This window comes from Lycium ferocissimum, unplaced genomic scaffold (genome assembly GCF_029784015.1).
Source record: "Lycium ferocissimum isolate CSIRO_LF1 unplaced genomic scaffold, AGI_CSIRO_Lferr_CH_V1 ctg9329, whole genome shotgun sequence".
Classification (NCBI taxonomy): domain Eukaryota; kingdom Viridiplantae; phylum Streptophyta; class Magnoliopsida; order Solanales; family Solanaceae; genus Lycium; species Lycium ferocissimum.
This window is the reverse complement of record NW_026727685.1, coordinates 10,739-29,467: the sequence shown is the minus strand read 5'-3', so window position 1 is coordinate 29,467 and position 18,729 is coordinate 10,739. Positions and strand designations below refer to the sequence as shown.

The window sequence follows — 18,729 nt, the reverse complement described above, 5'->3', positions numbered from 1 at the left end:
GTCAGTGACTTTTGTTTTTCTTTTGTTCACTTCCTTCTTATCTTTTTTTTTTCTTTCTTCTTGAAATCTGGATGAATCCATGCTTTGGTATGTTCTTTAGGCGTACTATTAGTTTTGTTATTTCAGGAGTCATAAAAATTGATGCTTTGCTACACTTATTTGTTTTGAGCCTTAGCCATATATAAAGGAGAATCATGAATATGCATTTGTAGTTTAGTGACATAACACTCTAGGACCCTTTCTTGTTTATATGTAAAAATCTTGATATAGGGTTCACTAATGTTATTAGGATCTATATTTCTATTCCAGAAGACGTGAAAGCGCAATAGTAAATTCCTTATTCGAATTTATCGATTCATATAAATCTACAATAAATGCTCTTATATTTAGCACACTTTTTACATATTTAGAACTCATGTTATACGGCTGTTCGCTTTCCTTCCTGTTACATTCATTAGATGTAGTGGTTTGAGGTTACTTTACGATTATATCCTGTTCAACTTGGATGTAATTTTTCATGAATCAAAAATATTCTTTCTTTGTACCCTTCAAGCTGAATTTAAATAGTAGTATGAGAGTCCTGTTTTATGAGTTAGGAATCATAGTAATATTTTTTAGCTGTTAAGAAGAATTATGAAATATACCTTTTTTTATTTGGAGATTATGCTTATAGGATGATACTAATCTTTACTTTGAATGGATGTCATAATGTGCTCCACTCCAGTGCTATAAATATCTTGACTTTTTGTTTATTGTGTTGCCAAGAATCATATTTCCCCTCTAACTATTTCTCCCATTTCTTCTTTATTTGACATGTACACCGGAGCCGAAGAGTTTCACTTCGAAACTCAACGACACCGCTACCGCATGGAGTATCCGCACATCCTCATTCTTTCTCGTCTCCCAAACGTCGAGTTACAAAGGAGATTTCTGCCCTTCTGTTGAAGCCTAACATGGCCATTGATCATATCGCTTATTTTCGCTTCTTTTGCTTACTTGTGTTGGTGAATGATTTTTATTTTCAATTATGTGTTCACTGTTGAAGGTAGAATCGTTATATAATTGATTAGTGACTAAGCCGTCATTAGCTATCTAAAGTCTTTGCCTCATAATATAAACTTCCAAAACCCGGTCATCTTAAGTCCCGAATTTCTTCAAAACTTAAACTCTTAGTCAATATTTTCCTAGTATATGCCTTTGTTAAAATAAACCTATTTTGGGCTTTAACAGAATTCAAGAATCCTTTTTTTTTTTTTTTTTTTTTTTTTTTAAGTTAAAGGCCTTCAGGTGTTTATAACGGTCAATGACGATTTTCCTTAAAATTGAACAAGGATGTTTGACTTCCATTTCATCATTGTCTAGTTTCACTTTATACTTATTAAACTAATTATATATTTTATCACTGTTGTTCTAATCATGAATAACTTTCTTATCTAGATTTATATTCTACACCGTAACACTAGCCTTAATTAATTAATTTAAGTCCGGTTGGTTAACCATTGTTAGTGGATCTTAAAGGATGCTTAATACCTTCCCTTTAGATTAATTGAAACCCTTACCTAGAATCTTTTGGTTTCGTAGATTTTAAAATGGAGTTAACTTTAGACAATTACTTTAATAAACTTTAGGTGTCCTAATTCACCATAATAATCAGGTGGCGACTCCTTAACTTTAATTAACCCCGGAATTACCGGAATGTTGTAAACCATTTTGACCCCGGTTAAAATGGGGTATAACAATGAGCAATCAGGTTTATATCTAAATTAAAATGATCTGCTCGACTTGTCCCATATCACAAGTGTGCTTCGGGTGGAATTTTATGATTTCCCACAGACCATCAGGCTTAACAATTCCCTGAAGCAACCATCGACAGCTTTGAGTCTTTCGCTTACAAACCAGCCTCTATACCGATTTGTTTGAGTCATCAACCTTAAACTCCCTCATATCCTTTATACAATAAATTTTGATAGCCCGTTGCAAAGACCTTTTTTATGCAAACATCGTTCCCTTTGCAAGGACGCATTCATCAGTCATGAGATTTTTTGGTTCAATCCACGTTTTTTGGCGACTTTGATCATCATCTCTTGTGAAGACACATGCATCCTCACGACCTTGTAAATTAGCAAGATATGGAATATAGTCAGAATGGCACTGCATTGGGCTGTCAGGAATTGGGTTTTCCGCCATCGGAAATGGTCCGTGGTGGTGAGTTGGTTCTGGTTGGTTCGGGGGACTAAAATGCGTATCTTCTTTATCCCCTTCACTATCTTCATCATCAGTTACCTCTGCATTATTAGCTGGTTCATCGCCATCACTCTCTGATGTATCGACATAACTTGGACAATCAGCGCCATCTAAGAAAGGCCTCCTCCTACATGATAAAAAGCATATGTTAAATTCCATATATATATATATATATTATTTAACATCAAGGTGATAAACCTACACATATTGAGAATGAGGATGGTGTGGGGAATGATCAACTCCACCAAACTGAGAGGACTGCCTAACATCCACAGTTGGTACCATTGGCGAGTTTTGATAATAATCAGCTGCACCGAACTGAGAATTATTATAATAATCAGCTCCACTGAACTGAGAGTTTTGATAATAATGAGATGCTCTACTAAATTGAGATGATTGCCCAATATTACTCATATCAGGTCTATAACCCCTACAAAGATTTTAAAATGCTTATTTACCAATACATACAATAAACACGTGCTACTACACAAAATAATAATATAAGAATGCATATTTACCAAGTTTGATTTAATTGTTGGGTTAGATTTTCCAGCGGCACCTAGCCACTCAAAATGTCCCCGTAAGAATTAATATCCCCATAAGTGTTAACTTGACTGGGCTGTTCTTGAGGGGCATCTCGGGGTATCTTTTCAACATACATCTCAAGAACATTAATGGCGACTAAATGTTTATATTCTTCTGGCGCATTCAAATAATCCCTCAAAGAATCATCATCATTGATATAATGCATACCATAAAGCACTATACCATGGGAAACTGATTGTGGATATCTGCCTGTTATAGAGATTTCATACTCATCTGGACTAATGTTCATTTTTTCATGTATGTAAGTGACTAGTGATTCATAAGACATTTCAAGTGGACATTTAACATGAACTTTTGGTCTTTTATTGTAATGAACTGTACTATTGTCATCAAGGATAATACCATCCCAATATAGTGAAACCCTAACTGATGGAATATCTTGAGCCATTTTTTGTATGAAGTTTGAATTTTTTTTTTTGAATGACTTAAGAGAGGTTTTTTTGAATGACTTAAGAGACTTAAACTTATAAAATGGATGAGTTTTTACCTCGTCCAACATTCTTCTTAAATAGATTCATCTTGACCCCTATTGCACGTTGAAATGTTGCGCAATAGTCACTATTTTCGTCATTTCATGCATTGTATTGTCAAATCGGTCCTTTATGTGTGATAAAAAGCTGAAATTGACATGCATGGCGTGTAGTCAAATCAAGCATGGGGTATAAATACACTTGTATTGCGCATTGAAATGTTGCGCAATATGAATTAATGTCTAATAAAACGGTCAAATAATGCATCACTGTATTGTCAAATCGGTCCTATATGTGCTTTATGTGAGATAAAAAAAGCTGAAATTGGCATGCATGACACGTAATCAAATCAAGCATGGGGTGTAAATACAAGTTTACAACCCCTAAACCTAAATATAACAAGTTTCCATACTTACTTTGGAGCACTTTACAACCCCTAAAATGACTATCCAAATGTATATTACTTGATGTAATGAGCCAATATTATTTTAAGCTAAAAAATATATTAAGTTCTATATACAATATTTATATTCCGGTGTTTTGAAACGTGACTAATCTTCGGTCAAAGTACGGAAAAAAGCTTAATTTTGAGTTTGATTTCCAAGAACAAAGGCTGGGGTCGGGGGAAAGAGGATTTCACGCACAGATTCTGTGCGTGAAGCCTACTTTGGTTCTTTTTTTTTTTAAAGGGTTAGAGCCCGTTTGGATTGGCTTATAAGCTGTTTTCAACTTTTTTGAGTGTTTGGCTGGCCAGCTTAAAGTCATTTTGTGCTTAAAATAAGCTCAAAAAAATAATTAGACCCATTTAACTTAGTTTATCTAAAGCGACTTATAAGCCGAAAATGAACTTATAAGCCAAAAAAAATAAGTTGGACTACCCCAACTTATTTTTTTCAAATATAAGTTCGCAAATGTAAATTTTTGGGAAGCCTATAAGCCAATCCAAACGGGCTCTTAGTTTGGTTCCAAAAGTTATTTTTTGGGTCAAAAAAGTTCCGACTCATTTTTGTGAGGCAGGAAGTAATTTCAGGAAGGGCACATAAAAATATAAAAATCTCACATTTCCGGTCTCCCCTTTCTTGAATTAATCCTAGTGTATGTTGTGTGTTAAATACTTAGCAGCACTTTTTAATTTTCAACTACTTTCATCTCCTGTCCTAGTTTAAGCTTTAATCACAAAGTTCTATCCTTATTTTGAGAAATTAATAATTTAAGTCTTTAAGTTCCGGAAATATCACTCTCTTTGTGCTCTTATTGCAGGTTGGATTAGGCTAGGTTTCATATAACATATAGGAGCTGTTCTTTTCACTGTTCAACAACCAACCTTTTTCTTTCTCCTTTCCAAATACTAAAACTCACTTTTATCTTCATACTGATAGAAATCTATAACCAGACTAAAAAAGAGTCATGACTATCTCTTGGCCGAATATAAGTATACCAATACACCTAATGTAACTGGAAGTCTGGAACAGTAATAAAATATAAATATAGAGATCTTTGAAAGGATAAAAATTACTACAAGAGAAAAGATAGTTGTCTTTGAATTTTTATTTTTTTCAAAAGCATTATGGAATGCAACGACTGAACATGTATGTCTGATCTTTGAGTGCTTTATTCTTTTGCAGCAAGCATCTTAGTGACTACGACGAATGTGAGACATGAGTACAAAGTATCTCCTGTCATGCATATTTGGAATGATTTTTTATTTTTGTGAGGCTATATTGTTTCTTCCACCAAGTTGGCTCTCAATTATCTAGATATTGTAAGGTTGCAAAATTTTCACCTAAATTAGATCCAGAACATCGTTGTACTTAAGTTCTTTAAAGTTATTCTCACACTGTTTTACATAGTTAACAGAACACGGAAAACCAACCTAGAAGGCTAGAATACGCATAGCTAGAGAATTGTCCTTGAAATTCACCTAGAAACTTGAAACCTATCCCTATATAATTTTAACTATAACTACTATTTAGACATAAATTAGTTAAACTAGCAAATATAAAGTCCTAAACAATTTTAATTTCTGACTCCAACTTTGAATTAATTTTCCATCAGATCTTGAAAAATATATAATCATCAACATCACAACTGGATAACCATAGAAATTAGGAATTCGAGGCAAAACTGAACAGGAGGTAGGCTAGGAAAAAATTCCTCAGACTCCTGTTAACACCCTATCCATAAATAAATGACGTGTTTGCATATTAATTATCTATCACTTTAATTATGATTAACTAATACATATTTTAAAATTATTTTACCAATTAATAATAATAATATAATGTGAAGGTTAGATAGGCATATTTTTTTTTTTTTTAAATTTTTATAACCAACAAGGGTTATGGTGAAGTGATAAAAACTTTATTCTTAATTAGAGGTCTCGGGTTCAAGCTCTGAATATAGAATCGTGTTTATTAGAGAGCTCTTTACCCCAAATATGATATTTACTGTGCAAACTATATATTTAATCGAGCCTCACTACAGAGGAGAAACCAAAAGAAATATTTTTCCATTAGGCTAAGGAGGCACAACTAATCGAGAAAGAAGAGAGAATAATGAGGAGAAAAAGGGTTAACAGAGGTGCCACCTAAACCCTAAGGCCGTAGTTTGGCTGCTAATGGTCATGGGACCCACCTCTCCGCTCCTTATTTGTGACTCATACAACTAATATTAATTTTGAAAGGTTTTTTTCTATCTCACAAAAAATTAGATCCACATTTTGTGCCTAAAAAATATAAGATTTGAATTCACTTATTTGTGTGACAAAAAGAAGTCTTACACAATTAATGTCAACTATAGGAGACACATAATAAAGTTTTATCCATACATACTTAAGCACATACAATCCAAAAGTTTAGGTGTATGCAATAGTCATAGCCTCATAGCAAATTTTGATGTAATATCGGCTTACAACATTATACATAATATTTCCCTTTTAAGAAAAAAAGATGGAAGATGGCAAAAAGTATAAGCACTGTTTTATAACGATTGGGTATCTATGTTATTGATTAAGTTTGACGTTCCCTAATTAAGTAAAAGCATCATTAGAATGTACTTTAATCTTCAGTTCAATCTTGCGTCAGGTATTACACAGGAAATTCCGTCAAATGTCATGACTATCATAGGTTATGTCCAAAAAAACTTGCAATTAGAGTGGTAGGTAGGGGTGGTAGGTAGGGGTGTACAAAGAAATCGTTTGGTTGGACCTTTTTCACTTATTTAACAGATGCACGGATTTACTAGTAGCTAAAAAATCGTTTTCTTCCGGTACATCTTACAAAGTCAAGATAATATAACACGACATTAGAGTAGTAGGGGTGTACAAAAAAAAAAAAATCAACAAATCGCACCAACCGATAATCCAAATCAAATCGAGTTCGACTAGTGGTTTTGTTTGACTTGATTTGGAATTGAAAAAAAAAACCCAACCAAAATTGATTTGATTTGATTTTAACTAAAAAAAATCAAATCTAACCAAATCAATCCAACATTACATGTATACAAATATTTAGTATATTTTATACATTAATTTATAAATATTTCTTAAGTTTTTTCATAGTTTTTGTCTTTAACATATTATTTCAAGCTTGGACTTATAATTTTGAATGTTCCAATAAATTTTATAGCCCACAGATGTTAGTAACTCAAATAAAGTCCAAATCAAAACCAAATCAATACTAATGCTTATAACAAAAGTAATTCAATCCTAACACTAGGAATGACAATAATATTGAATATCTAGTCTTTAGTTTTGCATTGTTAATTTAGATAATAAAAATACATAACTTAATTTTTCATGTAATTAATACTCATTGGTCGTACTTATTTTAACACAATTTAGTATTTTTAGATGATGATCATTTTTATTATACCTTATTGATTAGCAATATTTATTTTATGCTATTCATTATTATTTTGTTGAATATTTCATTACAATGTCATCACTCATTTCACATTTTTGTTATTTTCTTAAGAAAAACCTCAAGTGAATAGTTGTGTCTTATTAGGACTAAAGAAATATTTGAAGTAAAAGTTATATTTTGGATGAAGATTTTCCGGAAAAAAACCCCGAAAAAACCAAAAAATCCGACTTTTATTGATTTGGTTTATCGAGTTAAAAACCCGACATAATTGGTTTGGTTTGGTATTTGAAAAATCCAAACCAACAGGGTCCATGTACACCCCTAGTGGTAGGTATAACCATTGTACTTTTGTTTACGTACAAGATTCAAATCTCATTAAAGATTTTGAATGTGTTCAATATAATCAATTTTCATCAAAAATATTTGTGTAAACAATATCTTATTAGAAATTTTTTCGAGTCAATTCCTCATATGATCACTCAATTTAAGTAAATTATCTAGTAAAATCATGTATCTTTTATTTGTTTCTCATATGGTCATTCAAGTTTATACATTTACCTTAAAAAGTAACAAGGGCCAAAAATTAATTTAAAAATAAAAAAAAAGGACTAAAATGTCATAATTGATAAAGACGGGATAATTTAGGCTGAAATTTTAGTTTGGAGTCTGGAGTGGAGTGACTTGACCAATAGTTAAGGGTCGAATTGCCAACAACTCATCCCTCGAGTTGCCTTTTTCGGTCAATTGAATGCTACTTTGGTCTATTCTCCGCAATGGTCCAAGAATTGTGTGTTTCGTTTCAAATCATTTGCACTTTCGCTCCCATTTTATGTTTTTACATCATAATATTTCACAAATTATATGTCACGTTCTTAAATAATTTATACCTACTAGACATAAATTGATTCTGAAGGATAAAAGTTAAAAATCAACCTGAGATCCCCTCCAGTACACTTCTGTCCAGGATTTATCAAGGGAATGGTCAATATTAATGGTCATATATATAATAGTAGTTGAAAATGGAAAATAAAATAAAATTCATCCCTCACCAACCCACGACAGTTATCTCACCAACGCGGCTATGCATACACCCTTTGAATTCTTGATTTTGTATCATATAAAGCTAAAGAAAAACCACACATCATATCTACTTCACCTTTCTTTTTCTAATTAAATATAAATAATACTTGTATATATATCTATTACCTCTGTCACTTGACTTTTTCAAGCTGGCTGCTTAGCCTACAACTTCTGCTACTTATCCATTTTTTTGCTCTAGAGTTGGTTGCCAATGGAGTTGGTAAGTCATCCTTTTTTATTCAACGACTTGTCTCATTTTGAATTTCTTTCAAAATTGATTTTACAAAAAATGGAAAAAGAAAATGATAAAGAATTTGAAATTGGATTGGCTTTCTCAACTCACCAAACTTTGTTAGTCTTTCTACCAACCCACATTGCCTTTACTATTGGGGGAAAAAAAAAAAACCAGTTCTTTTTATGTTTAAATTCTTTTTTTTTCTCTTTCTTGAGATTCTTGAATTGTGGGGGTTGAGTTTTTTTTTTTTTTCTTACCTTTACTATTGGAGAAAAGAAAAATAGTTCTTTTTATGTTTAGATTCTTTCTTTTTCTTGAATCTTGAATTGTGGGGGTTGAGTTTTTTTTTTTCTTAGCTTTACTATTGGAGAAAAAAACAGTTCTTTTTTTTTTGTTTAAATTCATTCTTGAATTGTCGGGTTGAGTTTTTTTTTATTTAGGTTGTGGATTCTGGTTTGAAGAAGATGGAAGGGGAGACAATGAGGAGGAACCCAACTCTAATATGTGCACCAATTATGGCTGATTCAGTGGATCAAATGTTGATTCTTATGCAAAAGGCTAAATCTAGTGGTGCTGATCTTGTTGAAGTTCGATTGGATAGCTTGAAAAGCTTTAATCCTAGGCCAGATATTGATACTATTATCAGACAGTCTCCTTTGCCTACTCTCTTCACTTACAGGTTTCTTTCTGCTTCCAAGTTTGTGTCTTTACTGTCATATCTGAGTTGAGTTGTTAAAGTTTGTACATTTTTGTGATAGCTGGCAGATTAAGATTTATCCTTCTTTTCTTGTTTTGAATTGAAATCCAAAAGATAAAAAATTAGGAGAATAAGCTTGAGTTGTTAGCAGTATTAATTATAAGGATTCAGGACTTCCTACTGGGGAAAAAAGTAGTCTTGATAAGATTATCCAAATGTAGTCATTATAGTTTGGAAATTCTGTATTAATAATTAGCAGAAATTCTGAATTGGGTTGTTAAAGATTGGCTCTTTTTGTGATAGCTGGAGCATTAAGAATGATGATTAAGATTTATCCTTTGTTCTGTCTTGCATTTCACCATGGCACACTCTTCCTTTCAAACCGGTCAAAAGAAAGCCCTTCGCCATCATTACATTACTTATGCGCCAGCTTTCATCTCCTTCCACCTATACCTAATCCATTCATACAGGAAATGCCATGCTATTACTGTTCTATCCCCTGCCTTTAACTCATACCGCTCCCGCACACGCCTAGGGCTGGACAACTAGAGCATGGATAGTATAATATAACACGGGGGTCCAACATTGAGAAACACAACAACAAGGATCGATGAGTTTGACTCTGATACCATGATCAGAAATGGACCTTGCTGCTAGTAGGTAGTAGAGTGTTGTCTCGGTAGTAGTTGTAGTATTACTCATGTAGTCTCTTGTCCTTCAATGTTTGTTATTATCTATCGTTTCTTGTACTTCTTGTAGTTACTGTTCCTTTTATCATATGCTTTGACATGGCTTCTTCACTTCCGTTATTTCTTTTTCTGCCTGTTTGGAGTTGCTTTTCTTGAGCCGAGGGTTTATCGGAAACAACCTCTCTACTTCTCACGGTAGGAGTACGGTCTGCGTATACTCTATCCTCCCTAGACCCCACTTGTGGGACTATGCTGGGTATGTTGTTGTTGTCAAAAGCTAGTTCAGGAGGAGAGGATTGCCAAGACCATATAATGAGATCATAACCTATTCTACAACCAATGTGATGCTTCTCACACTTTGTATTAGTACACTATATGTTCTTCGATTTGCAGCTGATTGATTGGTGGGGGGGTTTAGGGGAGTCTATGTTAAGAAGGTAACATCTGACATATCCTGTAGATATACATATAAGGAGCACTACAGCATAGCTTGGACCATCTTAATGGCATAGGGTATGATTGCTTGCTACTTTATCTAATTTGTCCCGGAATTCAGGAAGACATCGTGTTTTTCAACGGCACTAGGACCTTTTCTATATAAGTTTTGACCAGTTAACTTTCTCATCACTGGCTTTTTCAGGAAACCAATTACATGAACTCGAAAAGATATTGCTATTTCTATCTGGCTTATTATAACCTTAATAAGACATCTTGTTTATCTATATTGATATTCTTGTTTGTCAACAACCTGTGCTTCATTTTTGTGATGCATGTTTTCACATGGAAATTTTGTGAACCACATCGTAGTTCTTTTAAAATATCTAAATATAGCTCTACTTCTAGACATTGAAAGTGCATTATAAAATTTTCCGACGTTACCTGCTTTGCTAGGCCCAACTGGGAAGGTGGTCAGTATGCTGGAGATGAAATGAGTCGATTGGAAGCACTTCAATTAGCAATGGAGTTGGGAGCCGATTACATTGATGTTGAGCTAAAGGTATTGATTTCACACTAAAAATGGCCTTCCCAGCTTATCCCCCAACACCCCCCCCCCCCCCCACACACACACACACACACACACACACACAACAAAAAAAAAAAAAAAAAAAAAAAAAGAAGAAGAATCATGAGCTTTCCCTGAGTAACTGCTGCTAAGTGTCCTAAATGGAATTCAGGTAACTGCATAAGGAGAAATACAAGGCCAATCAATCTGGTTGCCTGACGTTCAGATCTCCAGAAACTTGAGTAGTACAAATTCCAAAGCATCTTAATAGGTGTATTAACTTTCCAGTTTTGTATTGAGACTTAGAGCGTGACTTTTTTGAGCTGTATGCCTGTGATGCTTCTTGCATGAAGGAACATTCAGTCACAGACCGATTTTCTAAACTAAGGATCACGTCCTGTTGGAACTTGGAATATATGATATATAAAACTTCAGCTAACTTTAACATCTACGTTTCTCATACTTTGGGTCTTCATTTGTTCTTCCTTTCTGCTTTGATGGACGCTTCATCAATAAATAATAATCAATGCTTTTCTTGTGCTGTTTGTTTCTTTTTCTCCCCCTTCTTTAGGCTATTGACGAGTTCAACAGTGTTCTACATGGAAATAAGTCTACAAAGTGCAAACTTATTGTTTCTTCTCACAACTATGATAACACACCGTCAGCTGAGGATCTTGGCAATCTTGTAGCAAGAATACAAGCATCTGGGGCTGACATTGTGAAATTTGCAACAACTGCACAGGATATCACTGATGTTGCACGTGTTTTCCAAATTACTGTACATTCTCAAGTAAGCGGCGTAAGTAGTATAGCCAAGTTCTGTGAGCATAACTTGCGTTCAAATATGCGTGGTGATACATCATGGTTTTTCCTGAGCTGGATTTGATGCATGATAATAGTAGCTGCTTAGCTGGAATCTAGAAGCTCGCTGCTGCTTGTGTTAAGCCATACATGCCATTAAGTTAGGTATAGCAGCATAAACTTATGACTGGGTATACATTAATAACCTAGATATATATTAAGAGCAACGAGAGGAACAAAGACATTTTTCTTTTAACATAGGAACAAAGATAAACTTCTTATTTCCAAAAAAAAAAAGGACATTGTGAATAACTTCCAAATTAACTCTCTCTCTCTCTCTCTCTCTCTCCTGGTGAAAGTGGTGGGGGTTTGTTAAATTGTCTTAATTTATCTGATGATTTTTCCCATTGCAAGAAAAAGTTAAAGGTAGATAGTAGATGCTTTGAAGGAGAAACAGAAATTATACAGAAGATTTAAGTTTAGTTGTTTAAGTCTTCTAGCTTTTTGGTGTAACCTACAGGAATTCAAAGATGAAAATAACATGATAGATTTTATTGACACACTACTGCGATAGGATCTTGCATAGATGGAATCCATTTTAAAGGGAGATCTTATCTGTTTCTCTGTATTGTCTAGCATAACTTTGTGCTAGGCTGATTATTTATTATAAAATCATTATTTACCTGCTCAAAAAAAAAAAAAAAAAAAAAAAAGATAGTAAAATCGATGCCTTGGAGATATTTTATCAAGTGAATGACATCTGATATTACTTGTCAATTAAGGTACCTTTTAGTACGTCAAGCAATGAGGTTGTGTTATATGCTGTTGGGTTGAATTCTAGTGAAGGCTGATGGATTCTTATTTGGTGAGACCCAATAGGATGGACCGCTGTAGGGACTTAATTTTGTGAGACTAACACCCCTAACCTTATATGTGTCGACAATTATGTTTTGGCTCAAAAGTAATTTTCACTGAAATGATTTAGCAAGTCGTGATAAGATGATGATTAGCTAAAATTCATAAGACAGTTATATGTTCTCTTAATTATAAAAGTAGTCCCTTCAGTTAAAAAGAATTCCAACAAATAATATTTGATTTTCATAATACTCTACTAAATATTTATTGACCATGGAAGTTGAAACTTGAAAGTGATGTGTAAGAGGGCGGATGGTCATTGATTGTGGGTAGATGGTCCATATTGCAAGTTAAACTCGGCATAAGGGAATAAAAGGAAATGGAGGAAGGGGTCACTGGCTGGGGCACTTGGGGGTAGGTGGTTGCATTGTGGACGAGAAAGGGTTAAAGGAGTCCCACCACTATTTGGGGAGCAGTTGGAATGGTGATAGAGCAAAAGGGAATAAGGCGTTATAGCTTATCAAGAGTCTATAATCAAGGGGTTGTATAGGACAAAAAGTAATCCTGTAGATAAAGCAACGAGAGATAAACTTGCACGAAGCAGGGACCACTAGTACCCCGTCCGATTCCTATGTTTTCTCCAGGAACCTAACAGCCCCAAAGAGGTATTAAATGATTCTTTTACGAAGTTCCAAGATATTGAGCCTGGATCTGGAAAGATATGCACATGAAGTTTAGCTTAAAAATGATTATTAGTATCACACATATATGTAACTCATCGTGAAATTTTCAGTTAATATTTTAGTGGGTGCAATTACAGTCCAGCTTCCTAGTCTTTGTTTAGCAATTTATAGTGTATGATTTATTTTGATGTAAGGAAATACTTCGATAAGTTGTATAGCATGGCAAAATATCCAAAAGTCATCCCACCCTACTGTATCATACTTTGCAATGTTTTCATTTGAAAAGTATTGTGACGTCAATCAAATCTTCTTTTAACCCCAAAAAGATAAAGTGAGATCTAGTTCAGAACTAAATAAGATAAACTCTTACAAGATTGACAAGCTTAGATTTGAGATAATTGACTGCATTTTGATCTAATTTATTTCTTGAACTCCTGCAGAAATCATAAATTTAAGACTCTGAAACCTAGTTGATTGATGGAATACAACAACTAAAACTACAAGATGGTCCTCCTTTGTTTTTTAAAATTTTGGAATTTAAGAATAAAATCTACATGCATTAGTTTTTCCAATCATAAGCTGGTTGTCTTCATGATTGAAGTTCGTTCTCTTTTCTGCGCCACTATAACATTATTCATGTGCATACATGCAGATACATGGTTACTTGTTATTAGGTTTTGTTATGCATATTATATGCTTATAGTTGTCCATCTCTGGCTTTCTTTTTCTTTCTTATGAGTTACCTGCTTGAATATGGGTTTCTTGCACTCTAAGATGCTTCTTATGATAAAAACTAATGAATTTCTTGCATTTTGTTAAATAGGTACCAATAATAGCCATGGTCATGGGAGAGAAGGGTTTGATGTCTCGAATACTTTGTCCAAAATTCGGTGGATACCTCACGTTTGGTACTCTTGAAGTGGGAAAAGTTTCTGCTCCTGGGCAACCGACGATTGAAAATCTTTTGAATCTATACAATTTCAGACAGTTGGGACCAGATACCAGAATATTTGGCATTATCGGGAAGCCTGTTAGCCATAGCAAATCACCTTTATTGTATAATGAAGCTTTCAGATCTGTTGGGTTTAATGGTGTTTATCTGCATTTGCTGGTAGATGATGTTGCAAATTTTTTCCGGACGTACGCATCTTTAGATTTTGCTGGCTTCAGGTTTGCTCTCAAAACAGAAACTGGTATTTTATCAGATGTCTTTTAGTTTCATCAGGGTAGTAGTCATGCCAAATTTCTCTGGCCTACCATCCTCCTCTTCCCTCTCTCTCACAGCTTGAAAGTATCATCTACTTATACATGTACATACCACATGCTCACGGGGTTGAATTTACTGGGTTTTTCTTTTCTTGGTTGAGATCATCCCGGTCGTGTTTTCCCTAATTGTTATGTATCAGCCATGCCTAGTAAATATAATACATATTCATGTTTTGTTACAAGTATAATTCATATGCATGTTTAGAACTATTATGCAACTTTATGCTGTCCAGCTGTACAATTCCTCACAAAGAAGCCGCTCTCGACTGCTGTGATGAGGTTGATCCTACAGCTAAGGTATTTTTAATATCATGATCTCATAATACTTTCCAGCTGTTTCAATCTGTTTCGTATTACAGGGATCAGTATTATAAATGCAATTTCTTGGTTTCTTGATTATCCTGCAGTCAATAGGGGCTGTCAATTGCGTTGTAAGGCGACCTGATGGGAAATTATTTGGTTGCAATACAGACTATGTGGGTGCAATCTCCGCCATTGAAGAAGCGTTGCAAGGTGAAAGAATCATTTACCAGCTGCAAACATCGTTTTCTGAATTAGAGCTTAACGTTTGAGCTTTTCATTATTTACTTTTACAGGTTCACAGCCTAGTATATCTGGGTCACCCTTGGCTGGTAAATTATTTGTGGTCATTGGTGCTGGCGGTGCTGGAAAGGCGCTTGCTTATGGCGCAAAGGAAAAGGGGGCTAGGGTCGTGATTGCTAATCGTACCTATGGTAGTTCCACACTTCATTTTTGAATTTCTGTCTATGCCTAGTAATCCTACTCTGGTATTGATTGTCAACCATGTTTACTTCATACTGATGTTCTATCTTTATCTTGAAGAACGAGCGAGAGAAATTGCTGATGTAGTTGGAGGTCAGGCTTTGTCTCTTGCCGAGCTTAACGATTTCCATCCAGAAAATGGTATGATTCTTGCAAATACCACCTCCATAGGCATGCAACCAAGGGTTGATGACACCCCAATCTCTAAGGTTTGCCTCTTTCGTTATTCATCTTAGATAAAAAGAACTCATTATTGAATCCATATCTTTATTAGTTGAACAGTTGCAAGGTCAATATCATTCATGTGAAATGGGTAAACAAAGAGGGTTCAACGTTGAACATACAAGCTATATAAATTAGAATTGAATGGAGTTTCTGTTTTCCTTTTGTTGGGGAATCTTTTTATTTTCTTTTTTCTTCTTCAAAGAGGGCTCAACGTTGAACATACAAGCTATATAAATTAGAATTGAGTGGAGTTTCTTTTTTCCTTTTGTTGGGGAATCTTTTTATTTTTCTTTTTTCTTCTTTTTCCTTTGCTTGCGAAAACTTTTTTCCCTTAACTAGCTCATACCCAGCATTCAGCAATTACTTCTCTAAGTTTCAGTGTTTTTAAGAGGGTTCAATATTGAACAGAAGAGCTTTATTAATTTGAACTGAGTGGAGCTTTTAAATTTCATTTTGAAGGGGAGTCTTTTATTTTCTTATTGTTTCTTTTTCTTTTGCTTGGAAAAACATTTTCCCCTCTATTAGCTTCACTCCCAGAATGTGTGTGTACTCCTCATAGATAGCTATCAAAATCAATCTTCTTTATGCTAAAGAATCGAATTTTAGGCCTTTCATAACCTTACAAACCCGCCTAGTCAACAAATGAAGTCTCTAATTATATATCTTTGTTGTCATGGCCCACAATCTCAAACTTCCTCCTCTGTTCTTCGGTGCTCCTTGGAATGGCATTTCATTCATCTTCAAGAATTCTTCCGGGTCAGATCCTTATAATTCCGTGAGTGGTTTAAAAAGTTTATATGAAGTTCTGATCTATGAAAAGAATTTTGGTGATCTGTTCCCTCGCAAGAATAACAATGATGATATGATACGAGTTTAAATGAAGAAATGAGGATTCATATAGCTGACCCCAACTTGTTTGAAATTGAGGCGTAGTTGTTGTTCTTGTTGCTCCCTTGCAAGAATAACAGAGTAAAACAGATGCAATGAGTGAGACCAGTTTTGTTAGAAATGGAACTGCTGGTAAGAAACCAGTTCAAGATCATTGGATGCTGCTTTTGATCTGAGCTTTAGTCACTGTTAAAATAGGATCGGATTGAATGGTCTGATATAAGATCTGGGCTGATATTTGGCATTTCTAGACAGCTGCCGCAGGAAATAGTTTCATGCATTTATTTGCTCTAAGGCAGACATTTCTGTGTCATAAAAAACTAACTTTAGTCCTGAGGAAGCTGGATACACTATTTTCAGCAAAATTGTTATGGAAATGGATAGAGCATATAATAGAGCAGAGAATCTGTGGCTAAAAACATGTAAATGTACATGTTGTGCTAGGGAGTCGCAGCCAATAACATTAAACTAGTATACTGCTATCCAATCTTCACCAATACACACACACAAACACACCCTGTTAACCCATCTTTATTCGTGCGAAGCTCCCATCCAATTCCTTACATCTTCTACTTGTGGAAAGCACACAACTCTGCGCATGAGTTAGCTGCCTACTAGCTGCTCAGGTTGGATATAACCCCAATTTTATGATTTTGAAAATTGAAGTGGATCAAATGAGAAACTATTATTGGTATATGCTTAAACATGAGCAAGATATCTTTCTAGTAATTTGAACTTATCATTAACAGCTTTGAGGAGGATGAATGTTGTACAGACACGTAGCACATTCTGTTTGCATTCTGGAATGTTTCAATACCAATTAGCTTCCATTGAGTTTCTTTTTCTTCAGTGCTTGTTCTGTTTACTTGATTGCTTTCTGCAATGAACTTCAGAATGTGCCTTCTCAGTGTGAAGGAAAATTTCGAGCTATTCATTGTATATCTGGGCTCTGTTTTGTCTCCGTGACCTGGTAGATTTAATGTCCATTTATATCACTATTTCATGAAACCAGTTATTTCAAATTGATGTCTATATTCTGCTTAGTTTCCCTTAATGCTATTTGTGCTGAAAATACATTGTTTTAAATGTGTCTACTGTATTGAACTTCTCTGACCTGCTTTCAAATTACAGGAAGTTTTGAAGTACTATACACTTGTTTTTGATGCTGTTTATACGCCCAAAATCACTAGACTCTTGCGGGAAGCTCAAGAGAGTGGAGCTAAAATTGTGACAGGAGTGGAAATGTTTATCGGACAGGCATATGAGCAATATGAAAGATTTACAGGATTGCCAGGTAAGCTAAAAGATAAGTTCATTCCTCAATTGTGTGGTCATGGCATAACTAGCGCTGATTATCCTTTTCATGTGGTGATTCTTGTGTTGAAACTCCAGCGCCAAAGGAACTTTTCAAGAATATAATGGCTACATACTGAGAGGGCCCATTTCGTTTTTCAACCTGGGCTGCTAATTACATTCCTCCTAAATACATGGCAGGAAAATCCACCATCTTTTTGGCTATATTAGACTCTTGTAGAACAAGATTCTTTGACAACTATTGTTTTTTGGGAGGAAATTCCTTTGTACCTTCATTAAACAGATATGTATGCAACGTTTCACCACTGTAAACCCATACTTGGGAATTCCTCTTGATCATCACTATTATTAAATATTGTCACATTATTGTATCATACCAAGACAATTTTGACTTGAGTTCAATGTTTGAGTTGCAAGAAATAAGAATGGTGTACTGCTAGTTCGACTTTTAAACTGGGATGGTCCATTTTCAGGGCTGGGATGGTCCATTTTCAGGCTGGCCCGGCCTATTTGCCATGTTTTAACATGTGTGTGATATTAGAACAATTAAAAAAAATAAAAATGATATAAGGTCAAAGTAGCAACATTTGCCTTCTGTGCAGAATGGTGGACTTACTGTCACGTATTTTACAGGTGACACAATGATAAGTGAATTAATTTTGCCTAGCTAAATTTAACAAACTAAATTTGTAAGGCTCAGTTTAACTAGTATATATTTCTTAATATATGGTAGTTAATTGATTAATTTGTTATGAAAGAACATTCCTTTCCAATCTAGAGAATAAGATAATTACTAAACATCAGAATATTATATGTACAGTTAGTAGAATGATTGGAGAGTAGTCTTTCCTGCATGTGTACTATTAATTCAAAAATAGTCTGTACAACATTGTCATGTTAAACTTATTCCTAGTTGGTCGTATAATCCTGTGATAATGAACCTTGCAATCTTATTGCTCCTCTGAAATACTAAAGAAACACACAAAAAATGGAAAAGCGAAACAACTTTGTATGTTGTTTATAAATG

At 34.4% G+C, this 18,729-nt stretch overlaps 1 protein-coding gene across 2 annotated transcripts; it reads left to right on the top strand.

Moving 5' to 3' along the window:
* The first annotated feature begins 8,325 nt into the window (after nucleotides 1-8,325).
* On the top strand, nucleotides 8,326-17,873 carry LOC132046083 (bifunctional 3-dehydroquinate dehydratase/shikimate dehydrogenase, chloroplastic). Of its 2 annotated transcripts, none has more exons than XM_059436629.1 (11): nucleotides 8,326-8,483; nucleotides 8,939-9,177; nucleotides 10,776-10,881; nucleotides 11,459-11,677; nucleotides 14,050-14,396; nucleotides 14,726-14,789; nucleotides 14,900-15,005; nucleotides 15,089-15,226; nucleotides 15,336-15,484; nucleotides 17,520-17,682; nucleotides 17,781-17,873. In XM_059436629.1, the coding sequence occupies exons 1-11, from the start codon at nucleotides 8,475-8,477 to the stop codon at nucleotides 17,819-17,821; spliced, it is 1,581 nt and encodes a 526-aa protein (XP_059292612.1). In that variant the 5' UTR covers nucleotides 8,326-8,474; the 3' UTR covers nucleotides 17,822-17,873. The 2 variants fall into 2 exon arrangements, with proteins under 2 accessions (XP_059292612.1, XP_059292610.1); XM_059436627.1 differs by having other exon boundaries at nucleotides 11,459-11,686.
* Nucleotides 17,874-18,729: the final 856 nt, after the last annotated feature.